The sequence below is a fragment of the Megalops cyprinoides genome, chromosome 11 (genome assembly GCF_013368585.1).
Source record: "Megalops cyprinoides isolate fMegCyp1 chromosome 11, fMegCyp1.pri, whole genome shotgun sequence".
Taxonomy (NCBI): domain Eukaryota; kingdom Metazoa; phylum Chordata; class Actinopteri; order Elopiformes; family Megalopidae; genus Megalops; species Megalops cyprinoides.
The window spans coordinates 12,355,562-12,379,035 of NC_050593.1; the positions used below are offsets into that span (position 1 = coordinate 12,355,562).

The window sequence follows — 23,474 nt, forward strand, 5'->3', positions numbered from 1 at the left end:
CTTTCAAACGCACTGCCGTGCTGACGCTAACTTATAAATAATGAGCACATATTTCATTTCTGCCACACATGGAACCTGAGGAGAGGAAATGTGTAGTCATGGTAACAGCAACAGCGCTAGTAGAAGAATCCAAAAAGGCCATGTAAGACCCCAACCAATCCTGGAGAGACATTTTAAAGTGACACAGAGGAGGAAAAAGCCGTTAGGGTAGAGCGGGTGAGAGAGTGAAGTCATCACCAACCCTATGATCTTCTGCACAGCAGAGCTGCATGTTTCACAGACCCACACCCACACACAGATGGCAAGCTAAAATCACACCACACACACACACACACAGACAGCGCACTCACACACATACAGCACACGTATACAGTGCACATACAGCGCACACACAAAAGCACAAATATACACGATGTACTGTGCATGCATACAGAATGACATGCTACAGACCATGGGAAGGCAATGTGCTCCGGTCCTGGTGCACTGGAGATGTGTTCCGCCGTTTTGTTCCATGAGCTTTTCCTTACACGATCACAGCTGTTATGTTTATTAAAAGCAGGTGACAAACTGGGCTCTAGGTTTTCGGCATTTCAACTTTTGGCTTTGAGTCACCTGGACAAGGCTGGTGTAGCATACACCGAGGGAAGAAAGACGGAGACAGACTCGGCCCTGACACAGAGACAGACATGGCCTTGGCCTTTGGTCTGCACGGTTCCAGCCAAAAAACCGGCCAACATGTTAATCTGGAACATTTCCACTCAAACTGCCCTACAGTGTCCAGAGCTGGGAGAGCAGGGGGTTCTGACCCCCCAGTGTATTGTTGGTTAGGCCAGCTGGCCCTGAGGAAGCTACCAGAAGGGAACAAAGGAACTCCAAAGAGGATGCAAATAATCTGCTCCCTTCCCCGCATTCTCCACACTACAGAGACACAGGAAGGAAGAGGAGGCCCAGTGTCCTCAAAACACGCTGTGATACGCGAGGAGACTGCCTGGGTGAAACTCCTGGTTTATTTGATGGTCAGGACTGAAAAAAATTGGGATGAGTTCATGGAGTTCTTTCTTTGATTTTTATGTGCATCAAATACCTTTCTAACCTTACTTCCGTAAAAGGAAAGAGCTTTAGCTATTGCTAAATGTCACCAAAAGGTCGGAACTTTCCCTCCAGTGGAGGGGGCGGCTGGCAGACTGTCTCGTTATCCTGAAGTCCTGTAAAACACCCCGGGTAAGCTCATGCAAGGGGAAAGAACACGACATCTGGCAACCCGTAAGCGTAACCTAGACTTCAGATGAAAATAAGGGTGAAACAGAATACAGGGGAAAATGACGTTACCCTCCCGAGGGCTCGCTGGGATGTCTGAACACAAACACTCATTCTGGTTGCCTAGGGCTCTTTATAATACAGTGCGTTACTAAGGCAGAGAACAGCTGATGAGGCACAGATATACCTGGGCTCCACTTACCCAACAAATGCAGACAAACTAGAGTGTGATGGCTTTATATATGCAGTTTAATGCTTTGACCGAGGGCCGTGGCATCCTCCCTCTTACATACCCAATGGTTCCCTTTCCTGTTACGGGTGGACTCGGTGGCTTCTGGGTGGGCGGGGTAGTGCGAGGGAGACCGCCCATCTTCATGTTCTGGGTGCTGACCTGTAAGACAGTGGGCATGGTTAGAAACAGTGGGCAGGAAATAAACAGAAAGGGGGTGGGGAAATGGAGGCAGGTTTTGGGGAAAAACACGTAAGGAGCACAGGTAACTGAGTAAGAACTGCGAGGGGGGGGGGGAGTTACAGCCACAACAATGAACAGATACACAAACACAACACCGCAAAACTTAGGGAGAGGGACGGGGGATCAGTTCGGGGGACACCTGAGGAGGGGGAGGAGCATCATGCATCTCAAGCGGAACCAAACAGGCACAAACAGCAGCCCCGCTCTCTCGCCCGCTCTGTCACCAGTCCAGTCTGTCACAGGCCTGCCCACGAGGGCCGGTCAGGGAGCGTTTGGCACTGCACTAATCCTGCTAACAGCAGCGCTCACGCTGTGGCAGGAAGTAACCCGGGCCACACGTCGCCCTGGCAACTGAACAAGTCTTGCCCTGGCAAGAGAAGCTTAATGTTTCCTTCACCCACGGTAGCCATGAAATTACTTGGACAGAGTCTGCAACAAAAACAATTCCGTCCATTTAGCTGTTGACCCAGTTGCTGAAGATGTTTAATATTCAATGTTTTATTCGACAAAATATGATTTATTGAGCAAATTTAAGAACCGTGGTAGTAAAGATTAGATTCTTAGCTCTGATTTCACTTGGCTTTTACTAAATGTGATGGCTGTCCACCGATGAAACTTAATGGGTATCAGCCCTCTCTCTCTTCCTCATGCCTCTCAATCTGTAACAGGGTCTCTGGTCGACCTGTCTTCCCTCTCGGAAAGGGTCCATCTTCTCGGTCCCATCTGTTCTCAACCCTGGCTCCAAAGTGGTAGAAGGAGCTCTCCATCAACAGCCAGGACTGCTGAATTACTAACAATCTTCCACCACAGACTGAAAACCCATCTGTTCAAACTGCATCTCGTTTAAACTAACACTGCAACTCCGAAGGGTAATACAACATCCTCAAGCACATTTGCTATACCTTCAAACGTGCTCCTGCACCTTCTGCGGCACTTAGCAGAATACAATATGTTGCATAAGGACTCCTCTATCAGACTGAGACACTTGATTTAGTATAGCCTCTGCTCTCTGCACTCTTGTAAGTCGCTCTGGACAAGAGCGCCTGCTAGAAGACTGAATGCAAATGCAATGTTCCCTCCCTGGCTTTCCTCCATTTTTTTCCACAACTCACTGAAAATATTTAATCCATTTCATTGTAGCATTGTACTATGACCATTTGTATACTCGAGCGTACACGTGTACGTACTAATTTATTTTTATGTTCCTCTTATCAATGTTTAATGTCAGTGTTCTGAATTACTTTCAGGTTTTATTGTACATCCCTGCTACTGCATGTGCAGTGAAAGCTGGGTTTTAGAGAGGCGGTTTATAAATAACACATTATTCCTTTCCATGCATTCACTTGCTATCTCTCACCTCTCAACCCGCCAATCTCTCTGCATACATTCTGTCTCTTAATCTTTTGCTCTCAGAAATCCAATCCAGTTCAAGTCTGTCTCCCCCCCTCCTGGATGCTAATCCATTGCCTTTCTGTCAGTTCAGTCTCTCATCCATCTCTCGATTCTGCTCCCTAGGTGGCTGCGGCTCTGTCAATCAAACTGTTCCACATCTCCAGGATGTCTGCTTCATTTCACCTTCTTTCAAAGAGCCGACAACAGGCAGCGACCCAGGGCTGGAGACAAGGGCGCCCCTACAGCCCAGACAAAGCACTGCACTCCTTCACTAAGGGCAGACAGCTTTCTCACTTGGTCCCGTTTTGGTTTTTTCCCCTATTCAGTCCTAATTTTGGAATCGCTAATGGTATATGAGACTCACTGTTTCATCTTCTGCACTCCATGCAGGATTGCTGGATCACAGCAAATGTCTTCCAATACACTCAACACACCAAGAGCTAGCTTCCTAACTAAAGTCCCACAGTGAGCATACCCAACAGAGGATATGTGCATCCAACATGTCAGAAACACCGCAAGAGTTGCGCTGTGCTCGACAGCAGCGAGGCTAAGGGGACCCTGTCCACATACCCACCTCCATCCCCAGCAAAGCAAATTGGCTTTGGGCTCCCAGTCACCTTTGGCAGATGACATGGCTCAAACTCAGGCCATAGGGTTCAGCCTGCACTCAGAGGTGGTGCCTTAGCAGAGGGAGTCGCTTCGGAGCCCCTTGAAACAAATTTTTCCCTGGAATTATCTCTTCGCCAGTCAGCCACATTAGCTAACTAGGTTCCAGCTGTGTCAGGAAGCATGAAATAGTGAATCGTGAAAACCGAATCAGCCGTGAAAAACAAAGTAAATATCGCACACTTCACAAAGATACCCAGGCTGTCTGCATTTGTTCATTTGCTCATGGCATGACAAGTCTCAAAGTGGTTATTAGATAATCCACATCATTCAATTTTATCGATAATACTGACAGCGAAAGGCAGAAACTGGGACAAAGGGATCAGGGGGTTTATGGGTACACGCAGTGACGGCACTTTTGTGCTTGACAGAAGCAGACAGGATGTTTAACCTGTTCCAGTCGCCCTGAGAGGAGCCGGTGGAACCCGCTAGGGTCCGTACGCTAATCGCTCTCGCTCTCACACCTGCACCCGTCTGCTGCACCGTCTCCAAATGTACTGTTCCCTGTTAAACTTGCCAGTGCGACTGGGGGTGAGAGAGATCTCCAAATGTACTGTTCCCTGTTAAACTTGCCAGTGCGGATGGGGGTGAGAGAGGAACCTCCCACCGGACTTGTGCCAGGCAGACAGGAATGGTGACAAACTCCAGTCCTGAAGCGGTGGACAGCACACCACCAGCAGCAGGACTGAGGCTTCATTCATGAGAGTGGGCCGTTTACTCTATACACTTCATCATTAATATTAGTTAAAGACACAGTGATTCTTTTTAGGGTTACACCAATGACACAGGTACTTGACAGCAACGTATGTGTATAGAATAAACTAGCATTGCCGGATGGGGAAGGGACACTTCAGTGATATCTCTGCTCTTAACTGTGGGAGCCGATCTGCATAAAACATGTTGCTGATGTCATGATAAATTAATGACTGCAACTGAAGTCACAAATTCCCTACGCATTACACCAGTCAGGAACCTGACTAGATTAAGCAAATATTTTCACACCACCTTTGCTTTGTAAATTTCTTTAGTTTAAAGCAATTGAATCCATACGAACGCTAAAGAAAAGACGAAAGTGCAGAGAGGAAAGAAACTGCACTTCACTACTTTGTGACAATCAGCTGCTAAAAGGCCTGAATCTTGTTTGTCAGAGTGAACAAAGAGATATCACTGCAGGTTCCTTCCCCATTCAAGGTCTCAGCATCAAAAGACAGCCCTGGGAAAATCCTTACCTTAAACCTAAGCAACCACTTAATACATAAAGGAAGCAAACAAAGGAGGCAAAGAAAGACAACAATATCAAAGCGTTAGTGACAGAACAGTTTACAGAGATAAAGGAAAAACAAGGCTTAAATTTTCCTGTGTTACACTTCATTCCCGGTTAGAAAGGCAGAACACACGGTTAATAACAGTCCAAATCATTGCAAATTCACTCAACATGCAACAGCTCTACTGCAGGGAACATCTTGAATACATTTGTATAGTAATCAGACTCAAGGCTGATTCACAGAAGGTTAAGTTTTCTTTTCACCAACTATAAGTCATGCTATTATAAACCCCTCCACACACATGCAAATACATATACATACAGACACACACATTCCAATAACAATCTCCAAGCCATAAAATCCCCTCTTTGCACCCCACACTATATCCCTGCCTCTTTCTCTTTACTCCACAATATATACCTGCCCCTCTCTCTGCATCCCACACTATATCCCTGCCTCTCTCTCTTTACCCCACAATATATACCTGCCCCTCTCTCTGTATCCCACAATATATCTCTGCCTGTCTCTCTCTACCCTGCCACCCATTGTGGCGCCCATAAGCAGTCCTACCTTCACCCCATGTCCGATGTCGTCCAGCACGTTGTAGTCAATGGGCTTGCGAATGTAACGCACGGGCCTCTCAGGATTGGCTGGGGCAATGATCTTGTGTGTGCGGGAGGTGTTCTTATTGGTGGTCAGGATGCCAATCTCCCGCCTGGCCACCTTCTCCTTGTGGATGTCCACTGTCTGAGGGGGAGTGGAGAGAAGACAAATGTGGATAAAGAGATGGGAGGACAAGGTGAACAGAAAAGGGCACAGGAGAAAGAGAAGAGATAAGGAGGAGAAAAGCGGTCTTTTAGATCCACAGTGTTTTAAACCAGGACTGAGCCCAACACAAGCTTCTTTTTTGATCTCAGGACAACCTGACAATTAGCGGAGAGGAAAGACGGTTCTCTGATTAATGGTGGCTAAACTGCTAATCATCTGCAACCTTGCCATCCTGTCTCAGACAAGGACTCAAGGACACGGACATTGAAGTTTGGTTCTGCAGGCTGTCTTCAGTTTGATTTCATGCTCTCATTTAGGGACCGACCGTGCTAAATGCAACTCCACAAGAAATTACCACAGGAACATGCTGTGATAACTGCAGAAACATATAATCCAGTCATACCGCATAGCGCTTATAGCGCTGTGTTTCTTTATAGAAAAGAAACACAAAAGAACAGAAATTGCTGCTGTCCGCAGTGGAAGTTAACTGCTCTTATTCACAGCGACTTGAAATGACTAAGTGAGTCTTTGTTGAATAAAACGTTCTCTGATGTACCGAATGCTTCTACAGCCTCCGTCAAACAAGTGTAAAAGAACGCTCGCCTCAGATACCCCTTGTCCATTAGTATGCCGTTGCACACCCAGGCAGGTGAGTGGGAACTGCAAAAACATTCTCAAAAACAACCCCAGAAGAGTTTCCACTAACACAGAAACACCTGCCTACTCTGGCCTGCCACAGACATGGTGATGGAAATAAACATGGTGGGCTTACAGGCAATTTCCTGCCTTCACACTTTTTTTGCATTAAATCGTCAGTGCTTCGCCCCATGAATGCTGGGATTGCCACTTGGGGAAACAGGAAAAAAAAATCCACTGTGTGCTGAATTTTCTCTGACGACGTTTGCTTGTCATTAACTGTTGTGTTGCAGAACGGATAGCGGAGGCAAACATTTTATGGAGGTGGGTTCTCTTCGGCTATTTATACCACAAACCTGATTGGTCAGAAGAGACCCTGTACAGGTCTCTGTACCTTGCAGTCCTTCCCATAAAACCTGAAGTGAAACTGTGGCTGCTGATTATTCACCACGCCTTCCAGATTCAGGGAAATTCAAGTGGAGAGGGCACCTACACCACTGTCCACTGCTAAGGTGTAATCTCTGAGGTATTCACACCTGGTTTCAGGTGTGCAGTACAGGTCTGTTCACTGATGCTGAGGCCACTGTGGGAGCAGCTCTAACGAAGGGGGGGGGGGGCTATGGGCTGGGGGCTGGAGAGGCGGAGGAGAGAGCGAGAGAACACATCAAAGCTCATCATCAGCACCATGACAGCCGCTTTCATCTCCGACAGGAAGAGGGGGGTGATCAGAGGGAGAGAGGAAAGAGAAAGAGGGGAAGAGAGACAGGGAGAACGAAGGGAACGAGACAGGGGGAGAGAGAGGGGAAGAGGCAGAGCAAGAAAGGGGGGAAGGAGACACAGGGAAAAAGAAGGGAAGGAGGAAGAGGGAGAAAGGGGTACGAGCCACAGGGAGAGAGAGTAACAAGCCGGAAGGAGGGAGGTAGAGAATGATGTGAGACAGGTGATAGAGTGAGATGAGAGGAGGACCCCCACGCACCAGGGGACGAGGGTGGAGAGCGGTCCCACTGCCTGAATATTTAACTCTTTACTGTGCAAAGTCCCTTCCCTCAGACCACACCGTTAACACTGAACTCCATCTTCCTGAGGCCACCCCATGTAAATAAGACACGCTTCTTCATCAAGTCTCATGCCACTGAATACCAGCACCTGTCTACTCAGCTGCACAATCTAATTACTGAGGGCTGCCTGCATTAATCCACACACACACTGTGCTCACTCCAATGACTCACTGGCCTCACTGTGGTCAAAAACCACAACATGAATGACACTGCCAGAAACAAAAAATCGAAATTTGATTTCACGTGTATTGTTCACATCAGGTACTACTTGGCTCAAGTCCAGGGCCATGTAGGGGTTTATTTAGTGCAAGTGCCTGTGTGTGGTGCTCACCTGGTCCAGGTGTGAGTGTATGTGGTTCACATGTTCCCGGTATGTGTGTGTTGGGCTCGTCTGGTCCAGGTAAGGGGCTCACCTGTGAGATGTGGTTGATGGAGGACTCCATGCGGCGTAGCTGGGACGCCTGGATGTCGAGCATCTGAAGGACATTGTTGGCCAAGGTGTTGATCAGGTAGGCTACACTGGCCAGGGACTGAGTGGTGTAGTTTTTGGTTTCCTCTAGGGCTCTGTGCTTATCTGCCGACTGTGGAGAGAAAGAGAGACACAAAAAACGTCAGGACAACAGGAAAATAAAAAAAGAGAGAGAGAGAGAGAGAGAAGCAGACAAGGGAGACAGAAATGACCAAGTAGTTCACATGGCCTTCGTATAAGCAATTATGTACCTTTACTTTTTGAGTCCCTCTGGATATGAGTGTGTCTAATAGATAAACGTCCACGTCAACACTAAATTGTGTTTTACTGGCGTGACTTTACAACGTGGAAAACCTCCAAAGCAGCTTGTGACTACAGGCTGGGGGAGAGGGGCAGGGTACAGGCCTGCTGTGTATTCCCTCTGCTGAATGAGCGGGTTGGCGTGGAGTGACGGGCCCGGTCAGAATGGGAGGAGCGAGCGCCGCAGGGTGCCGAGTCAGACGCGCCGCCCGTCCAGCAGAGAGGAATGTTGGGGACTCAGCACTTCTCTGTGGGCAGCATTGTGCTGCCGGCGGTCACGTGACACCCCCACACAGTGCGGCTCGGGGCTCAATCGTCGCCTTTGTCCCGGCGTGGGGGGGGGGGGGGGGGTCGGGGGGGGGGTGCCAGGTGGAGACAAGAGCGCTGCTCTCTGCTCACATCCGTCCATTCCCCACACGTCCTCCGTCCCCTCGCTGCGTCCCTTCATCTCTCGCCAGAGCTTTCTCTTGACTCCCAGCACCTTCTAAGCCCCTCCCCCCTGTTCTGATTGGCTGATTTGTAGATCATGGAGAGTATTCCAGTGCAGGGAGGGCAGTGGCTACTGGGACCTAGCAGGGGGCCAGCTCATAGTGTCAACGCCATGGCCCCTTGAGGCCAGCTGTGACGCAGGGACACCAATGAGGCACAACAGGGCAAGGGCCACCTTTCCAATCGCCTGGGCTATGTGGAAACAAGTATCCGCCCGTCACACTGCCTGCGTTCCTCCGTCTCCTGCCTGTGGGGCTAAGGTCTTGCCCTCGCAGCCTCGGACAGTACTTCCACTTCAAAGTGATTTTCGCTGGCTTCAGATGGAAAAAGCTGGCAGCTCCAAACCACCATCACCCCCTTGCTGTCAGCAGAAGGCCTCCTCCCTGCTGTGTGATTGCCTGGCTCATCTCCACTTCGGTCAAGCCACTCTTGCGATTTCTATTCCAGTACCAGATATCTCATCTATTACTCATGGACCAACCTGCTGATCCAACCCCAAATTGCCAGCTTGCATTGCATAATTCTGGTGCAGACAAACTATGTGAGAATCGCAGTTAGTGTAAACAAGCAGACACAGGTGGGCCTGTGAGGTTTGGGAAGCAGGCAGTCTCCCATAGGTACTGAATGGATACCCCCTCAGCGGGCGGCAAGGCCAAGCCTCCACGCCTCCGGGGGTGTAGGACGGCCCCATCGCAGCCGCACGCGCTGATCACACCCCGGGGACACAGGGGAGCGGGGATCAGATTAGGGCTTCGCCACCCTTCAGACACGGCAATTTACAAACACACGTTCTGCAAGGCTGCGCCGACAAGGACAATAAGCAGGACCCCACCCCCCCCCCCAAACCAATTACACAGGAACAATGCCGCTGATGGCATTTCAGCGCTGTGCAGGAATGCGCTGGGGACCCGACCGGAGAACATTAGCGGGTGATGATGCGATAGCCTATTTTCCCGCGTCGCGCCAATTTGCATTTGCATTCTTCTTCGGCTGTAGCCCCGGCTTTCATTTGCATTTTGAAAGGCCTTGTTTCAAGTGCAGGAAGTGATCAACATTTGAATTAACCCCCCCCCCCCCTAACAGACGTACATATAGTAAAACGTTGAATAATGTCTGAGAGTTATGTCTGAGAGTTATCCAGGCAGCCAACTAAACCAAAAATAGTACCAATATTAACACTGCTATTTAATACTTTACTTCTCTATGAGACTGCAGGGGCCAGTCATTTCTGCTTCCGAATACTGCTCAGTGCTTGTGCATATATTCGGGGGAGAAATGGAAAAGGCTGCTTTCCTCTCCAACACAACAGGAAGGAGAGTGTTAAATATCCTACAGAGAGAGAGAGACGCCAGCACAATATCCCTCCTACACACAGAGAGAGGACAAGAAAATAATCCACCCCCCTATTTCTCCACGTCCCTTCCTCTCCTCCTACACAGGAAAAGAAAGACGGCTCAAAATGGAGGCCTTTACAGAGGGAGAAAGCTGGCCGTGACCCCCCTCCCCACCCCGAACTCCTCTCAGTGTTTTCACTCTCTCTCTCTCCCGAGTTGATTTTCAGCTGTGAAGTGCCAATCGACTAGAAATGACCCCGCCCCCCCTCACCCATCACTGCAGCCCCCCCCGGCCCCGATGCAGGGAGAGATGGCGCCCCTCCCCATCATGCCGGCTTGCTAGAGAAAGGGAGATGCAGAGAAACAGCAGAGACACCATCACGGGCCTGCCATTTCAGCCAGAGTGACACGCTGCCTGCGAGGGGGAGAAAAGGGCGAGACAAATGGCCCTGACACGAGGAGCAAGCGGCTACAAGCGAGTCTCTCTCTCTCTCTCTCACTCTGTATGCGCGCACGCATGTACACGGGTACAGACACACTCACTCATGGCTACGAACGCAGACTGCCACATCTTGGGAAGATGAAATCAAATGCAGCCGATTGGACACGAAGACGGCGCTGGCGGCGCTGACTGCAGTTAGCGATTCCTTGAACAGCACACGGAACGTCTCTGTTCATTTCCACACTGTCAGCGCGTGTGGCAGCTTCCCCCTCCTCTGTGGCCTACCTGATGGAAATAGAGCTTCGTCACACCTCAGGTGAGAACCATTTGAGAAACAGCAGGCACCGTTCTGTGGGAGGAAGCACTTTGGTGGATCCATGTACTCTGCTTTTTGCCATCTAACAGCAACACACAGATACTGTTCTTAGGTCTAGGGATTCACAGCCAGTCAGTCATTCCCAGAGCAAAGAGGTTTAATGACACTGACATTCAATGTTATAGCAGTAAGTGAACACAAAAACGCACTGCCTGCATCCAGCATATGCACCAGCTATGTAGAAACAAATGGATGGCGCTTCAGAGCTTTAGACTTCTCTGAATTCAACACAGAGGTGATAAAAGCTTCAAAAACCAACCGTAACACGTTAAGGGAGATCATTTATCCGCTTTCTTGTACTACCTTAAAATTTAACTTTGTATTCCCTCAGCATTTTGGCGGTGGCTTTGATCCGCGTTTTCAAAGCAGAGAGATCAGGGTGTGCCGGCGTCAGTCAGTCACAGCAACGGGAAGCAACGCTCTGATAGGACGAAGGCAAGAAGACCGGGCAAACCCTAGCCCCATCACTCAACATGGAAATCGTCCACAGTCAAAAGCACCGCCTACAATACACACGACATCTGCCATGCTCAAAACTGAGACACTTCATCCTCTTCATGAGGATGTGTGTTATCCGTAGTAATGATGTAATAATATCACAGGGGAGGCCTGGCTGGACCAGCAGAGATCAGGCGTACATCAGCACCGCTCGAAGAAGCATGATGTTACGCCCTCGTGGGTTACGGTTCATGGCCACACGGGACTGCAGTAAGCAGCCGCACACACGTGTCAGGGGGGAGGAGACTGTGTCTCACAGGCCATGGAGACTAAATGTCTTCTCTCCCTGTTATTTTGGTCAGCCCTGCACACCCATCATCAATGGAGAGGGAGAGGAAGAGAGAGACCAGAAAAGGAAACGGAGATGAACACATCAAAAACTTTCTGGCGCTTCCAGTTCTGAAAGCCTTTTCCCTTTCAAATGACTTCCACTTAAACAACCTTCCCTGCCTTTATAAAAATAAACCTGAAAGATTTATAGGTTTAAGATGATGTTTTGGAATTAACTGTGCTCATGAGAGGCTGAGAGGACAAGCATTGGCTGAAACACCCTTCAGCTGCGACTCGATTGGCTGGAGCTCCAACGGGGTGAGATGTAACTGGACAGGATATGAAGTCTGTAGAATCTTACTGGCTGATTAATGGCAGGCTTCGTGATTTGAGGCTCTTCACTGTCAGTGCTGCCTGTCCAGGAGTGATCAATGCTGAGTACTGGGAAGACTGATATCCACTGCAGAAACCAATCTGAGAAAATCCCCTCAACAAAAGCAAAGCGGAGTGGATCGATATCCTACTGTATGCAGCCACAGGCTGCCGGTTAATGAACTACACGCCCAAACGCCCTGGAGGCATTCCGCTAATTGCACCTAATCAAAGTGATGCCACCATTAAAAAGCGGGACTCTTTGCGGTGAGTAAGTCTCTTGGTCTGGTGCTTGAATCCATGGCGCAGGCTTTACTTGCAAACATCAAAAGTGAATTCTGCAAAAACAGAGAAACTGCACAGACTGCTAAAAAGCTAGCCAGCCAATAAAATGCCCAGAGTCTCCACTTACTATCAGCAAGAATAATGCAAATACAATGAAAACCTGAGGTAGGCCATTCAAAATGCTATGAAAAAGCAACAGCCTATATTGCTTATCAACATTAGTCAGTTTGCACAGAGACAAAATTTGCACCTGAGCTGGATCAAATGAATGTTGGCCAACAGCGTTGTTCCATACAATCCCAGCCGGAAAAGATCGAGGGCTTGGACTGCACATCTGTCTTCCCGCAGAGGACACCCGAAGCGCAGGAAAAGCAGAAAAGGCCTCTGTGCAGATTCTCTCCCTGAGGAACCTTCTCACACCCATCGAGGAGGCGACAGCCCAAATCCCCACCTGCAGGCCGTCACTCCCGATTTAGGTCCATCATGGAGGTCTGTCAGCAGCCACACGCAATGCATCTGGAACATTCTAAAGAAAGCCCAGTGTTGAAACTGCCTACGCTCTCCTTGGGGCGTCTGCGGAATTGGACTGTGTGCGCTTCTAACTGCTCTACTGAGCACACACTCCAAAGTGGCAATGGTAGTGCAAGTATGATCTCACACTCCCGCAAGCCCAGAGTTGAGGGTTTATTTATTTTAGTCAACTGCCAAAACCCATGGAGCTACACACTCTATGTACACACTACCGTGTCAAGACCACCAGCGCACTCCACACCATCGGTACCAATGCACAGACACTGCACAATGTCCATCACAATGTAACATAACAGGTGGCAGCAAATTAAATGACTGAAATGATGTTCTTGCACATTCAGATGTGTTCTTGCACACGCAGATGTGTTCACCCTTTAATGTCCTCAGACACATTGTTACCACCTGAAGCCGATGTCACACAAAACCCTTACGACCTTCACAGCCTTGCGATGTCGCAGCCATGTCCTCGGCTAACAAATGTCAATACCTCCTCAGAAAGCTTTTGGGAAAAAAAAAGTGTCATTCTGTGTTGCGTGCAGGGCCGAGTTAGCTGTGATTCATTGAAATTAATGACCAAGCTGTGCAGATTTGATATCATCACAGCTGGTGCCATCAGCACAAATTTACACTTCTGAATTATTAGAACAGGATTAAGATAGCCGGATTTTTGATTGTTGAAAATACAATTCACACTGCAACAAGCCATCTGGATGTGCATGCAATGGAGACTTTTAAATAGATGTAAAAAAAAAAAAAAAAAATGTATTTGCTGTTACAGCAGCAAGATTCCACTTCACTTACAAAAACCACAATTTTCTCACTTTTCTACATTTACATTTACATTTATTCATTTGGCAGACGCTTTTATCCAAAGCGACTTACATAGGTTACAGTTCTTTACAATGTTATCCATTTATACAGCTGGATCTTTACTGAGGCAACTGTGGATTAAGTACCTTGCCCAAGGGTATAGCAGCAGTGTCCCAGCGGGGATTGAACCGGCAACCTACATCAAGCAACGAGAATGATCATGCAGCATGAAAATGTCTCCTTTCAAGACACTTTGCTCCCAAAACAGTCACCGCTGCACCATATTCCCTTTAAGGCAAACAGGAGGATTCTGGGATTGCAGAACTGAAACACTTCCATGATACATGCACTCCACCAAAGGGGGCAGTGGAGAGCAAATAAAGCTGCCTTCACTCCTACACGGATCAACATCCCGCTAATTCCAAGGGACGCTGTGCAAAGGAGTCAGTAAACGCAGTCTGGGACCGAGCCGGTGAAGAAACTGCAACTGTTTCCGAAAGAAATAACACCGCAAATATGTCCTTCCGGCGGCCATTTTACATACTGCAGGAGTCGGCCTTGTTTTTAAATACCACTTCTAAATGAAGTTAACAGTGATACAAAAAGAAGGCTAATATTTTGGGGGGAATGTCATGTTTATTGCTAAATTTACTTTGATTCCTCCATGATTAAATGTTTCAGAATAACTAACAGATTTAATCACATCAGTCACATCAACTCCTCCCCCAATCTGCTAAACATGTGATGATCCACTCAAAACCCACGTAAGCGGTATGCATTGTTGGTGGACCGCTGCGGCGCTTGCAGAATCACCTTTGTTAGCGAAGGCAATTTGGAAAATACACCAGTCCCACTGAGACTAGGCACAGATTTATAATGCAGAGCCTCATTCTGACACCCTCGGTACGGCATAATCTTCATGGAGGATCAGGCTTTACCTGATCCAATCACATTACAGTGAGGGCAGCATGATAAAAATGTAGAAAGTGTACAGCTTTAATTTTCAGTAAACGGAGCCTTTTGTCTGGCCTTCTTTTGGGTGGGAGGGTGCTTTACAACACAGAGGTGGGACCCGGCCGGTTGGGTATGTAGTTTCCTTTTCCAGCCCTAAACAAGCAGAAGATCAGTGGGTTATAGTGAGCACTTTGTCCGAGCACAGAGGGATGTGAAATAGTTTCAGACCGTTACAAAGGCTGGCAGTGCGAGCCCCCCCCCCCCCTCCCGTCTCCAGCCACGGACGCAGCAGAGCGGCGTTCTCCTGTCAGAGGGGGGCTGGAGCTACATTAATCGTGACCTAGTTGGGAGTCCGCTTCCTACAGCCTGCGGCAGGCGGCTTGGCCGGACGGGCGCGCGCCGCGGCCCCTAACGAGAACCCCCCCCCCCCCCCCCCGATTCCGCAGTGTGGTCGCTCGGCTGAGAGACGGAGGGCCGACCGCGTTTCGCACCCCGACGCAGCGTTCTCTGCGGCCCTCCCCGCTCCCACTCTCCGTCCAGCTCGCCAGCCTGCGCCTCTTAATTCCGGTCCACGAGCCTGTCGCCGTCTGCCGCAGAGGGAGCGCAGCTATCTCCAGGCCCTGTTTACTCAATCCGCCGCAGCGGTATAAACAGAGCCGGGAGCTGCAGCTGGCGAGCCCCTTTAAACGCTTCAATATTTGAAGACGGAACACGTCTCCAAACAAGAGGGAGGCAGGCGCAGAGAGGAGCGGGGGGGGAGGGAGGCAACAACTTCCAACGAGGAGGAAAGACCTGAGGAACTGCTACAGATGGGGAGAAAAAACATAACGATAAAAGAGGCAAACCTGAATGAATGCCAGATTCCACAATGCCTACTGTCCCTACACCTTCAGAAAAACAAATTCAAACTGCAGTGAATCATCATCGTGAGGTCTGGGGTCACTAAAAATCAAGACAAACATTAAGAAAAAAATGCTAAATTTGTGCTCCTAAAGAGCTCCCAGTTAGTTATGGTGCATGTTCCAACTGATGGCTGATCACTATGGCCCAGGACATTGAGTATGACTTGTGTCATTAGCTAACAATGACTGACAGTCCACTGTGGGTCAAATCCATCATGGCTTGGTTAGCTTATGTGGGCCAGGCTCTTCCTCATCAGCCCACTCATTAGCACATTCAGGCAGCTTATTAGAACCTCCAAGCTCCTCAGCTGATGTCAGTAAGCCATGCGCCTATCCTCCATTCGGTGGCCTCTCTCCTGTGATGCACTGTGGGATTTGTAGTGTGAGAAACAGCCATGCTGGCTGCACCGTATTCACTGTGCTCGAGTGCTTCTGGGTATAGGGGATGTGACAGCTAATGATGACTGAATCTGAAAAACAAATCACACTGTGATTAGACCCAATCTGTGCTGGAGTGTGCCCAAGTGAGCCATCTTTTCTTTCCCCGTGAGCCAGTTTTGCTGTTACCTAGAGACTGGAGCCGGGATGAGCTACTCCGAGGGATCAGAAAACACAAGGCTGCAGGTGAGCCCCCCTGCCATTCCGACGCGCTCTCTCGCATGACGAGTACCTGCCAGTACCCGGTGCCTGTGCACCACTGAAAGCTGCTCTTCCAGGGCTGACCATGAACGGTCCTCCATTTTCCTGCATGTGCTCTGCACGCCTGACCACGGAGAGCAGCAGCTACGGCTGTCAGATTAACCTCCAGAGACAAGATTCTCTCCAGATAACAACTGTGCGACATAACAGCCACTCTGAACGCATTTATCCTCAACGGTCCAAGGTGTCTGTAACACCCCCCCCCTTTGTGGAGAGGGACAAGGCTGCACAGCTTTGTACACAAAATGCTTCGTTTAAAAAGCAGAAACAGCAACGGGTCCCACTTTCAGGCAGCTGAGAGCATAAAAATACACAATTTGTGTTCGGTTAAACACTGAGCAGCTGGGCAGAGGAAGTGCTGAAATTCATTATCCCCTAAAAGCAAACGCCATCTTGCTGCCCACAAAAAAAGCATTAAAGTCCTGCAGACCGATCGTAATTTTCACCACAGCGTCTCCGCAATTAATCACTGAATCGATAATCATATTTATTAGCAGTACACTCAGAGAGACCAGGAGAACACAGATTTTGAATTGCTTAACAATATAATATTCAACACTCTCTTTTTCTTTCTGCCATTTAAAAAAATTTGTTGCTCGTGGCATAAGAAAGCTTAAGAATTAAAGCAAATGATTAAATTTAGTATTACTTGCTGTTTCTCAGAGTTCCTTCCTTCATGGGTCTCAGGGAGCAGAGAATCAGAGGTACAGCTGTTTCCTGTCACTCTGAAAAATTATCCACAAGCTGGCAAGTAGTGTTGCAGCTAACACTGCATTAGTTTAACAATACTCAGCGTTTGTTAATGAACGTTGCAATTTGTAAGTTATACGTTCACAACAACCTATAGCGAGTAGGGAATTTTGATCATTTATCAATCATCTATTATCAACGATACACCAAACTGTGGCAGAACTATTACAGTCTTTGTTCTAACCATGGTCTTGACCTAGGTGTGGGCCCCTACACCCCAAGATGTTCAGCCTTACCTCGTCTCCACGAATTCTAGGTTCCCACCTGCTATCGGCTAAACTGTGGAACACAAGGTCCTTGGGCAGAGATGCATCAATCGGGTCCCGCAGTCTGCTGCAGAGCCCACTCGTACCAAGGGGAACAAAATGTCAGTCTACAGTCAGAGCCCAGCCATGTCTCACTGCCAGTCTTTTCACATTTACAAAGGTAACACTACCTAAGAGTACACTGGTACATTTCAGAGAGACAATTCAGGCAGCTGTGTTGCAAAACCAGGCACATTCAAGGTGCCAGCCTGAAACGCTGGCATCGGTTCTGAAGAGGTTCGCCTAAAGCAGGCAACAAAACCCACGCAAGACGAAAGCACAAGCCTCCAGGGCTTGCCTGGGCCCATAAGGTCTCTGCTCTAGTGGGCAAGCACTGTGCAGCATTTCAGATTATCCATGCTGACTCCGAGATGCTCTCAAACCTCCACAGCATGATCTCATTGGCTGAAGGGTGCACTGTGGAATGTTGGGAGGAGAACGCTGGTACAGCTGTGACAGTAACAGTGAACCCCACCAGCTGCGGGTGATCTTTGAGCCCTGCCGTTTCCATGGTCACCGTAAGGTGGGGCAGAGTCAGAAGGCCCTTCTGGACAGAGCCACGCTCCATTTGTTTTGATAGCCCTCTCCCCCCCCTCCCCTCTCCCTGAAGGGCAAACAGGGGTCAGGGCTCCACACCAGCGGCCTCCCATTTCAGCCCAGCTTAACAGCACACTGTGCAATCAAAACCGCTGATAATCAAGAGCCGCCGCCCGAATCAGACACTACAGAGGGACGGCTCGCTCCACTTTACAACCTCCAGACTGCGTGTAGTAATAACGACAGGAGCACGGAAATGGGTTGCGGGTTTGGTCCACATTCTCCCACCTCCCTCATGAGATGAATGTGGGAGAGCTTCAATGCGGCCTTCACCTCTGGCACCAAACCAAACAGGCATGCCGAGCAGGAGGTGCAGCTCCGCTCCCCGCAGGCCCCCGGCAGCCGCTCCGCCCATCCCCTCCCCCCCCCCCCCGCACCGATTACCGCATCTCAACCTGTTTTCAATTACCTGAGACTCTCTGCAGTGGGAGGTAACCCCAAACCAGCGGTGAGGAGTGGGACGGCTTCCAAGTCTGAGGCCCCCAGCTTTGCTAAACTCATACACTGAACTCCTGGAGCGAGAACTAAACCCCCCCCCCCCCCCCCCCAAGTCTGCTTCTCTCTAAGCCTGCTGCATTTTGGGGGGGGGGGGGGGGGGTTGGGAGGTTATAAACAGAGCTGATATGAGGAAGTGAAACAGGGCAGGAACACACAGGAGAGCAGAAGGCCAGCGTAGAGGAAGGGGGTGGGGGGGGGGGGGGGGTCTCCTCTCACAGGGGAGCTTCCTGTACTTAATTAATCACAGCTAATGCAGTTTGTTTGTTTTAATCTTGTAATATTACTAGAGAGGAACTGCCGAGTAAGGCGTGGGAGTCTGGGAGCGGGGGGGAATTAATCAGTGGAGGAGCATAACTCAGACGCCATGGCGGTGGGGGGCGGTGGGGGACTGCAGAGGCTCAGGGTGACGTTAATTAAAGGAGGGTGACAGCCTCGGCTGTTCCGAGACAGGTGAACAGGTGGCACGGCTACCTCACCACTCCCTCTTCTCTCCCCAAGGAAATTCGACAGGAAGCACAAGACAGGATGTACAGCACTCTTCCTCTTCTCAGTATCCATCAGAGACTGAGGTCGTCCATGGCAGATTTCAGCAGTAAAGTAAAATTGCGCGTGTGTGTGTGTGTGTGTGGGGGGGGGGGGGGGGGGGGGAGCTGTACGGTGCGCATGGGCTATACAGTCAGGTCACGTTCACATGCTCCCCGGTCATCTTTGGATTCTCATGTTTAACAGCGAGGTGTGAACTCCGCGGGTACGGAACAAAATGTCCACTGGAGTTGAAAGCGCGGCGCAAAGCCAGACGCAGTGTCCTCACGCACCATCACCATGTGAGAGGGAACACAGAAACCTTCTGCCACAAGAAAAAGCTGCCACAAAAAATCATTATAATTGTATCATGATGCCATGTTAAATGATTAACTCTCCCATTTTACAAAGACCATCGGACCTCCGCAGATCTCCATACCGACGCCCATGAGTGAACTGGGTGACCCGACTCTGTTTATAGGTTATTGATCTTACACATGTAATTAAGCAGGAGCGTTTCCTGCCCTGAACGTGCAAATCGAACGAATCGCATGAATCGAAGTTGCCGTCAGTGTTTCGACCTGGGCCGAACCTCAGCGCGACGCTCACGCGTGCTGGCGAATTTCAAGAAGGGAGAGCGAAGGCCCTGGAATTGAAACTCCAGCTGCGTATATGAACGCGTCTTCAGGCGAGCGGCTTCCCGACGGGACCGCCCGGCCTTCTCCGCCAGCATCTCTGTGCGTGCGCGGACGCTGGCGGGCGGGGCAGAGACGGGAAGCGGAGCAGCACAGCTCGGGCGGCTCGGGTTGCAGGTGCGGGGGGAGAGAGAGAGACAAGGAGGGGGAGAGAGAGAGAGAGCTGGCTGCCGCTCTTACAGCACGGGCCAGCGGCACGCCGGGGGTTTCGCACAGTGTGCTAATGAACCGGCGGGGAGACCAGCTTCTAGAGGTCAGACTACGCCACTGCGCCCGGGTCAGATGGTAGCAGTGAGTCATCGCTACGCAGGCTCATTTACATCCATCTGCTCTGATTAACTGCGGGTCTAAGGAACGCTTAACCTGAAGAGGAGACGTGCCTTGAATGGAGATGAGGGTCGATGAGGGTGAACCCACATATTCGAATTACAAACGCAGCGGTTTCCCCTCATATCTTGGGCAGACCCTTAAATATGCAAATTGTTCCATTAATGAAGAGGTACTTTCTCCTCCTTTCTCTGCTGCTGGAGTGCACTGCCACAGGTAGTAACATAAGGACAGGAGTGTGTGGACTACACTCTCTCACTGCTCATCTCCCAGGGGTGCTCCTGACTATAATGTAGTGAACGGCTTTGAGTTTCTCTGTCTGAAGCACATGGCTGAAATCAAGGGGACGCCTCCCACTACTTTCCGATAGGGTTCGACCTGCTCTGACCTCATTTCCCCCAATTGCATCACACATCTCATTAGCTGGAAACGGCCCCCGCACACTTCAGTGAGGGGTATCACTGGGCTGGTCGGGGTGCAAGCATGACAGCGCTGATCTCATATGGTTCTTTGTTCTCGCCCAGAAGAAAATGGCTTCTGGTTTTCCATTCCAACCCTTAACTCTGCGATGTTTCGGCATCTGCAAACTCCAGATTGCCCAGCTTCTCCTTTCAGATCAGGGTGAGAGACGAAACCAGCAGCCACAGACACTCCACCACAACCACAGACAAAAGAACGCTTCCTGTCACAAACCGCTATTGCGCAACACTCGTTGGCTTAATGCAAGCCCCCGACCTCAAAGCGTTGGTGTGTGGAGGAGTGGGGCCTCTATTCAGGGCCCAAACCAGCGCATGAAACAGAGAACCCTCAACAGGTGAAACACTAAAAACAGAACACTTAAAAACATAAGAATGAGAGAAATGAATTCTCAGAATTCTTAGAATTGATGAATGAATTCTTACAATTCAGTTCAGGCTGTTCAGCATGCATATCTTGCGTCTTGCCCACAATTTAAGGCCTTAGTAAAATCTAGAACGTCTTCAAACAAAAATTTGGAACAAACTTAGCTTTCAGATACGTATGGACTGGAAGCTGCTGTACATTTTGGGCTTTTAGATAGAAATACCCTGTACAGTTTACCATTTTAGGACGATAAAATAAAAAAAGGTACAGCCGCAGAATTCATGTTTGTGAATTGTGAAATTAAAATACACGACTGAACTGTGTTGTACAGCAGGAAACGAGACTCCGCAATATTGGGCTCGTGATTTTATCAGCACAGTGAGCAATAGTTATCGTCACAGTCACTAAGCAGCAACTGAATAGAGGGATTTGCAAAACTGTTTATTTCCCAGGCGAGGCAGGGCTATTTCTGAGATCTGGAGTTAAATAAACAGGTAAATCTGAGACCTCCGGTGCACCGACCCGTGCCTCACCAGTGCGAACGCTAAGACCGGGAGGAAAGCTGCTGGACTCGTTCTTGGGCGCCATGTTGTGCAGACTTGGTAAGCAAACATCTTGGAGCGAGCGGAGTTCCACGGTCTGAGGGAGTGACGCAGCTCTGAACCGGTGGCTGTCGCTGAGCGGAGGAACCTCATTTAAGGCGCTCTCTGCCATCCGGCCTGGCGGAGTGAATGACAGATGCGTTTCTTGTGCCCGGCGATGGATTCCTCTCCTTTTTGATTGCCGGTTTTTTCCCTTTTTTGCCTTTTTGGTTCAAACAGAAGGAGAGAGAGAAGAGGGCAGAGAAGCTCTTTCTGGAGAATAGCAGAGGGTGTGTGTGTGTGTGTGTGTGTGTGTCTGCCTGTGGGCCTCCGCAGATGTGAGCGTGACGCGGAGAGGCGTTAAACACTCACAGCTGCAGAAAGCTGGCCTGCTTCACCTCCTCAGAGGAGCTGTTCCAGGAATCCCCTCCCCTCCTTAAACCAGTCTCTCTTTGTACAGTGTAAATCTGAGCCCAGACAGGCACACTGACGACCCCCCAGGGCCGCAGGGTTCAAAAGGCATCAGAGCACCCTTTAATTAGTAACTGACGTAGACAAAGATCACATGACATATGATGCATGCTTTGACTTTGATGGGGGGGGACGCCGACCGTAGGGTGAAAGGAGAACCTACTACACCTGAAATGATGTACACCCAGAGAGGACAGGAAACTCTCTCCCTCTCTCCCCTCATCGTTCTCCCTGTCCTTTTCTCCCCCCTCTCCCTCTGTCTGTTTTCAGGATTCAAATTGTGCATTACTTGCATGCTTTCATGATGTGCGGTATCGCCAAAGCAGAGTTACAGATAGGGGACACACCATACGTACGATTGATTGATCGATCGATCACGCTCTCTCGCTTTAAAGGCAGTCTCTTATCCACTGCACAAACAACACGCCCACTGAAAACAACTAATCCTGTGCATAGCCTGGCAAGGCAACGGGATGGTCACTGCGCTTGGAGAAACGGTGGGCACTCTGCCTGCACCTGCTTGTAATCTGCGATGAGAGTACCCAATTACACTCTGCACTGCTAATTATATGCTAATTGTCCCAGCTCACTGACTTCGGGAAGGTTTGAGGCTGTCTACAAGCAAGCGCCCTGGAGGAATACTAATCTCTGTGTTCCTTGTTTGACAAGCAGATGAGCCAACGGAGCTCTGCATGAGATGGTCTTAACTGTCTGCGTTTGTGGGTTGAGGATAAATAAGTGTCGGTATGGGACTGGGAATCTTCTCTAAAGCATGGGACTGCGGTCATTAAAAGCAAGCAGACGTTCAGTCATGGCTGTCACAACAGAGAGAAACTTGCTTCTTATAAGAAACATTTCTTGCGTAGCATAATCCAGATGTCTTGTACAATAAAGGGGAAAAAATACTAACTTGAAGTATTGTCTTGAGAAGGAGTCCTTTTTCAATCACCAGCTCTGCCAACAAAACATTTACCTCTCAGGGTGCATTTCTGAAGCGCTGACATAAAACAACTCCACCCCACCTCTCTGCTGCACAGTGCTGCGCTTCCAGGCCATGTTCTCGCCCTAAAAGCCAAGTCTGAATATTTAACAGCAGGCCTACCTCCCCCTGAGGGAGCACATACTGCAGTGGAAGGGGGAGACCTTTGTGAATCCAGCACAGGAAGTCTGGGGTGGACAGCGTTCCGCTTTCAAGCGTTAGCCCCACACCGCTGCATCCCAAAGGGAAGGAAAGCCAGTCTGGTAAACCTCCAGACCAAAGAACCGTTACAGACGCCTTTGAACAAGGAGCAGCCTGTACCCCTTGCTTTAAAAAAAAAAAAAATCAGGTTACAGTATCCTTTGCCAGGACACAAACTTTAGAGGTGTACACAGAGCAAGAATTACTCGTGAGTGTATATGTACTCAGTTTGGGAATATTTGTGTGCATAACCGGAGGTGGGTGGGACAACAGCTAGCCAATTACATTACAGTTGTGCAGACATGATGACCAATTGACAGAAATGACGCAAAATCATTCATTATTCAAAATCCATGCAGTTCGTTTTACTACTCAAAAATCGGCACAGAGTGATACATTTCTGTTGGTGCTCAGAGCGCAACCACGCATGTCATTTTAACCAAAGACAATTTAGTCTCAC

The 23,474-nt window shown here is 49.4% G+C and overlaps 1 protein-coding gene across 1 annotated transcript in view; it reads right to left on the bottom strand.

Moving 5' to 3' along the window:
- Positions 1-23,474, bottom strand: part of LOC118785949 (abl interactor 2-like) — a 43,719-nt gene that overhangs the window by 11,248 nt on the left and 8,997 nt on the right. The window contains 4 exon segments of the mRNA XM_036540906.1: positions 1,551-1,648; positions 5,017-5,034; positions 5,623-5,799; positions 7,928-8,095. Of these exon segments, the coding sequence (XP_036396799.1) occupies positions 1,551-1,648; positions 5,017-5,034; positions 5,623-5,799; positions 7,928-8,095 (461 nt within the window).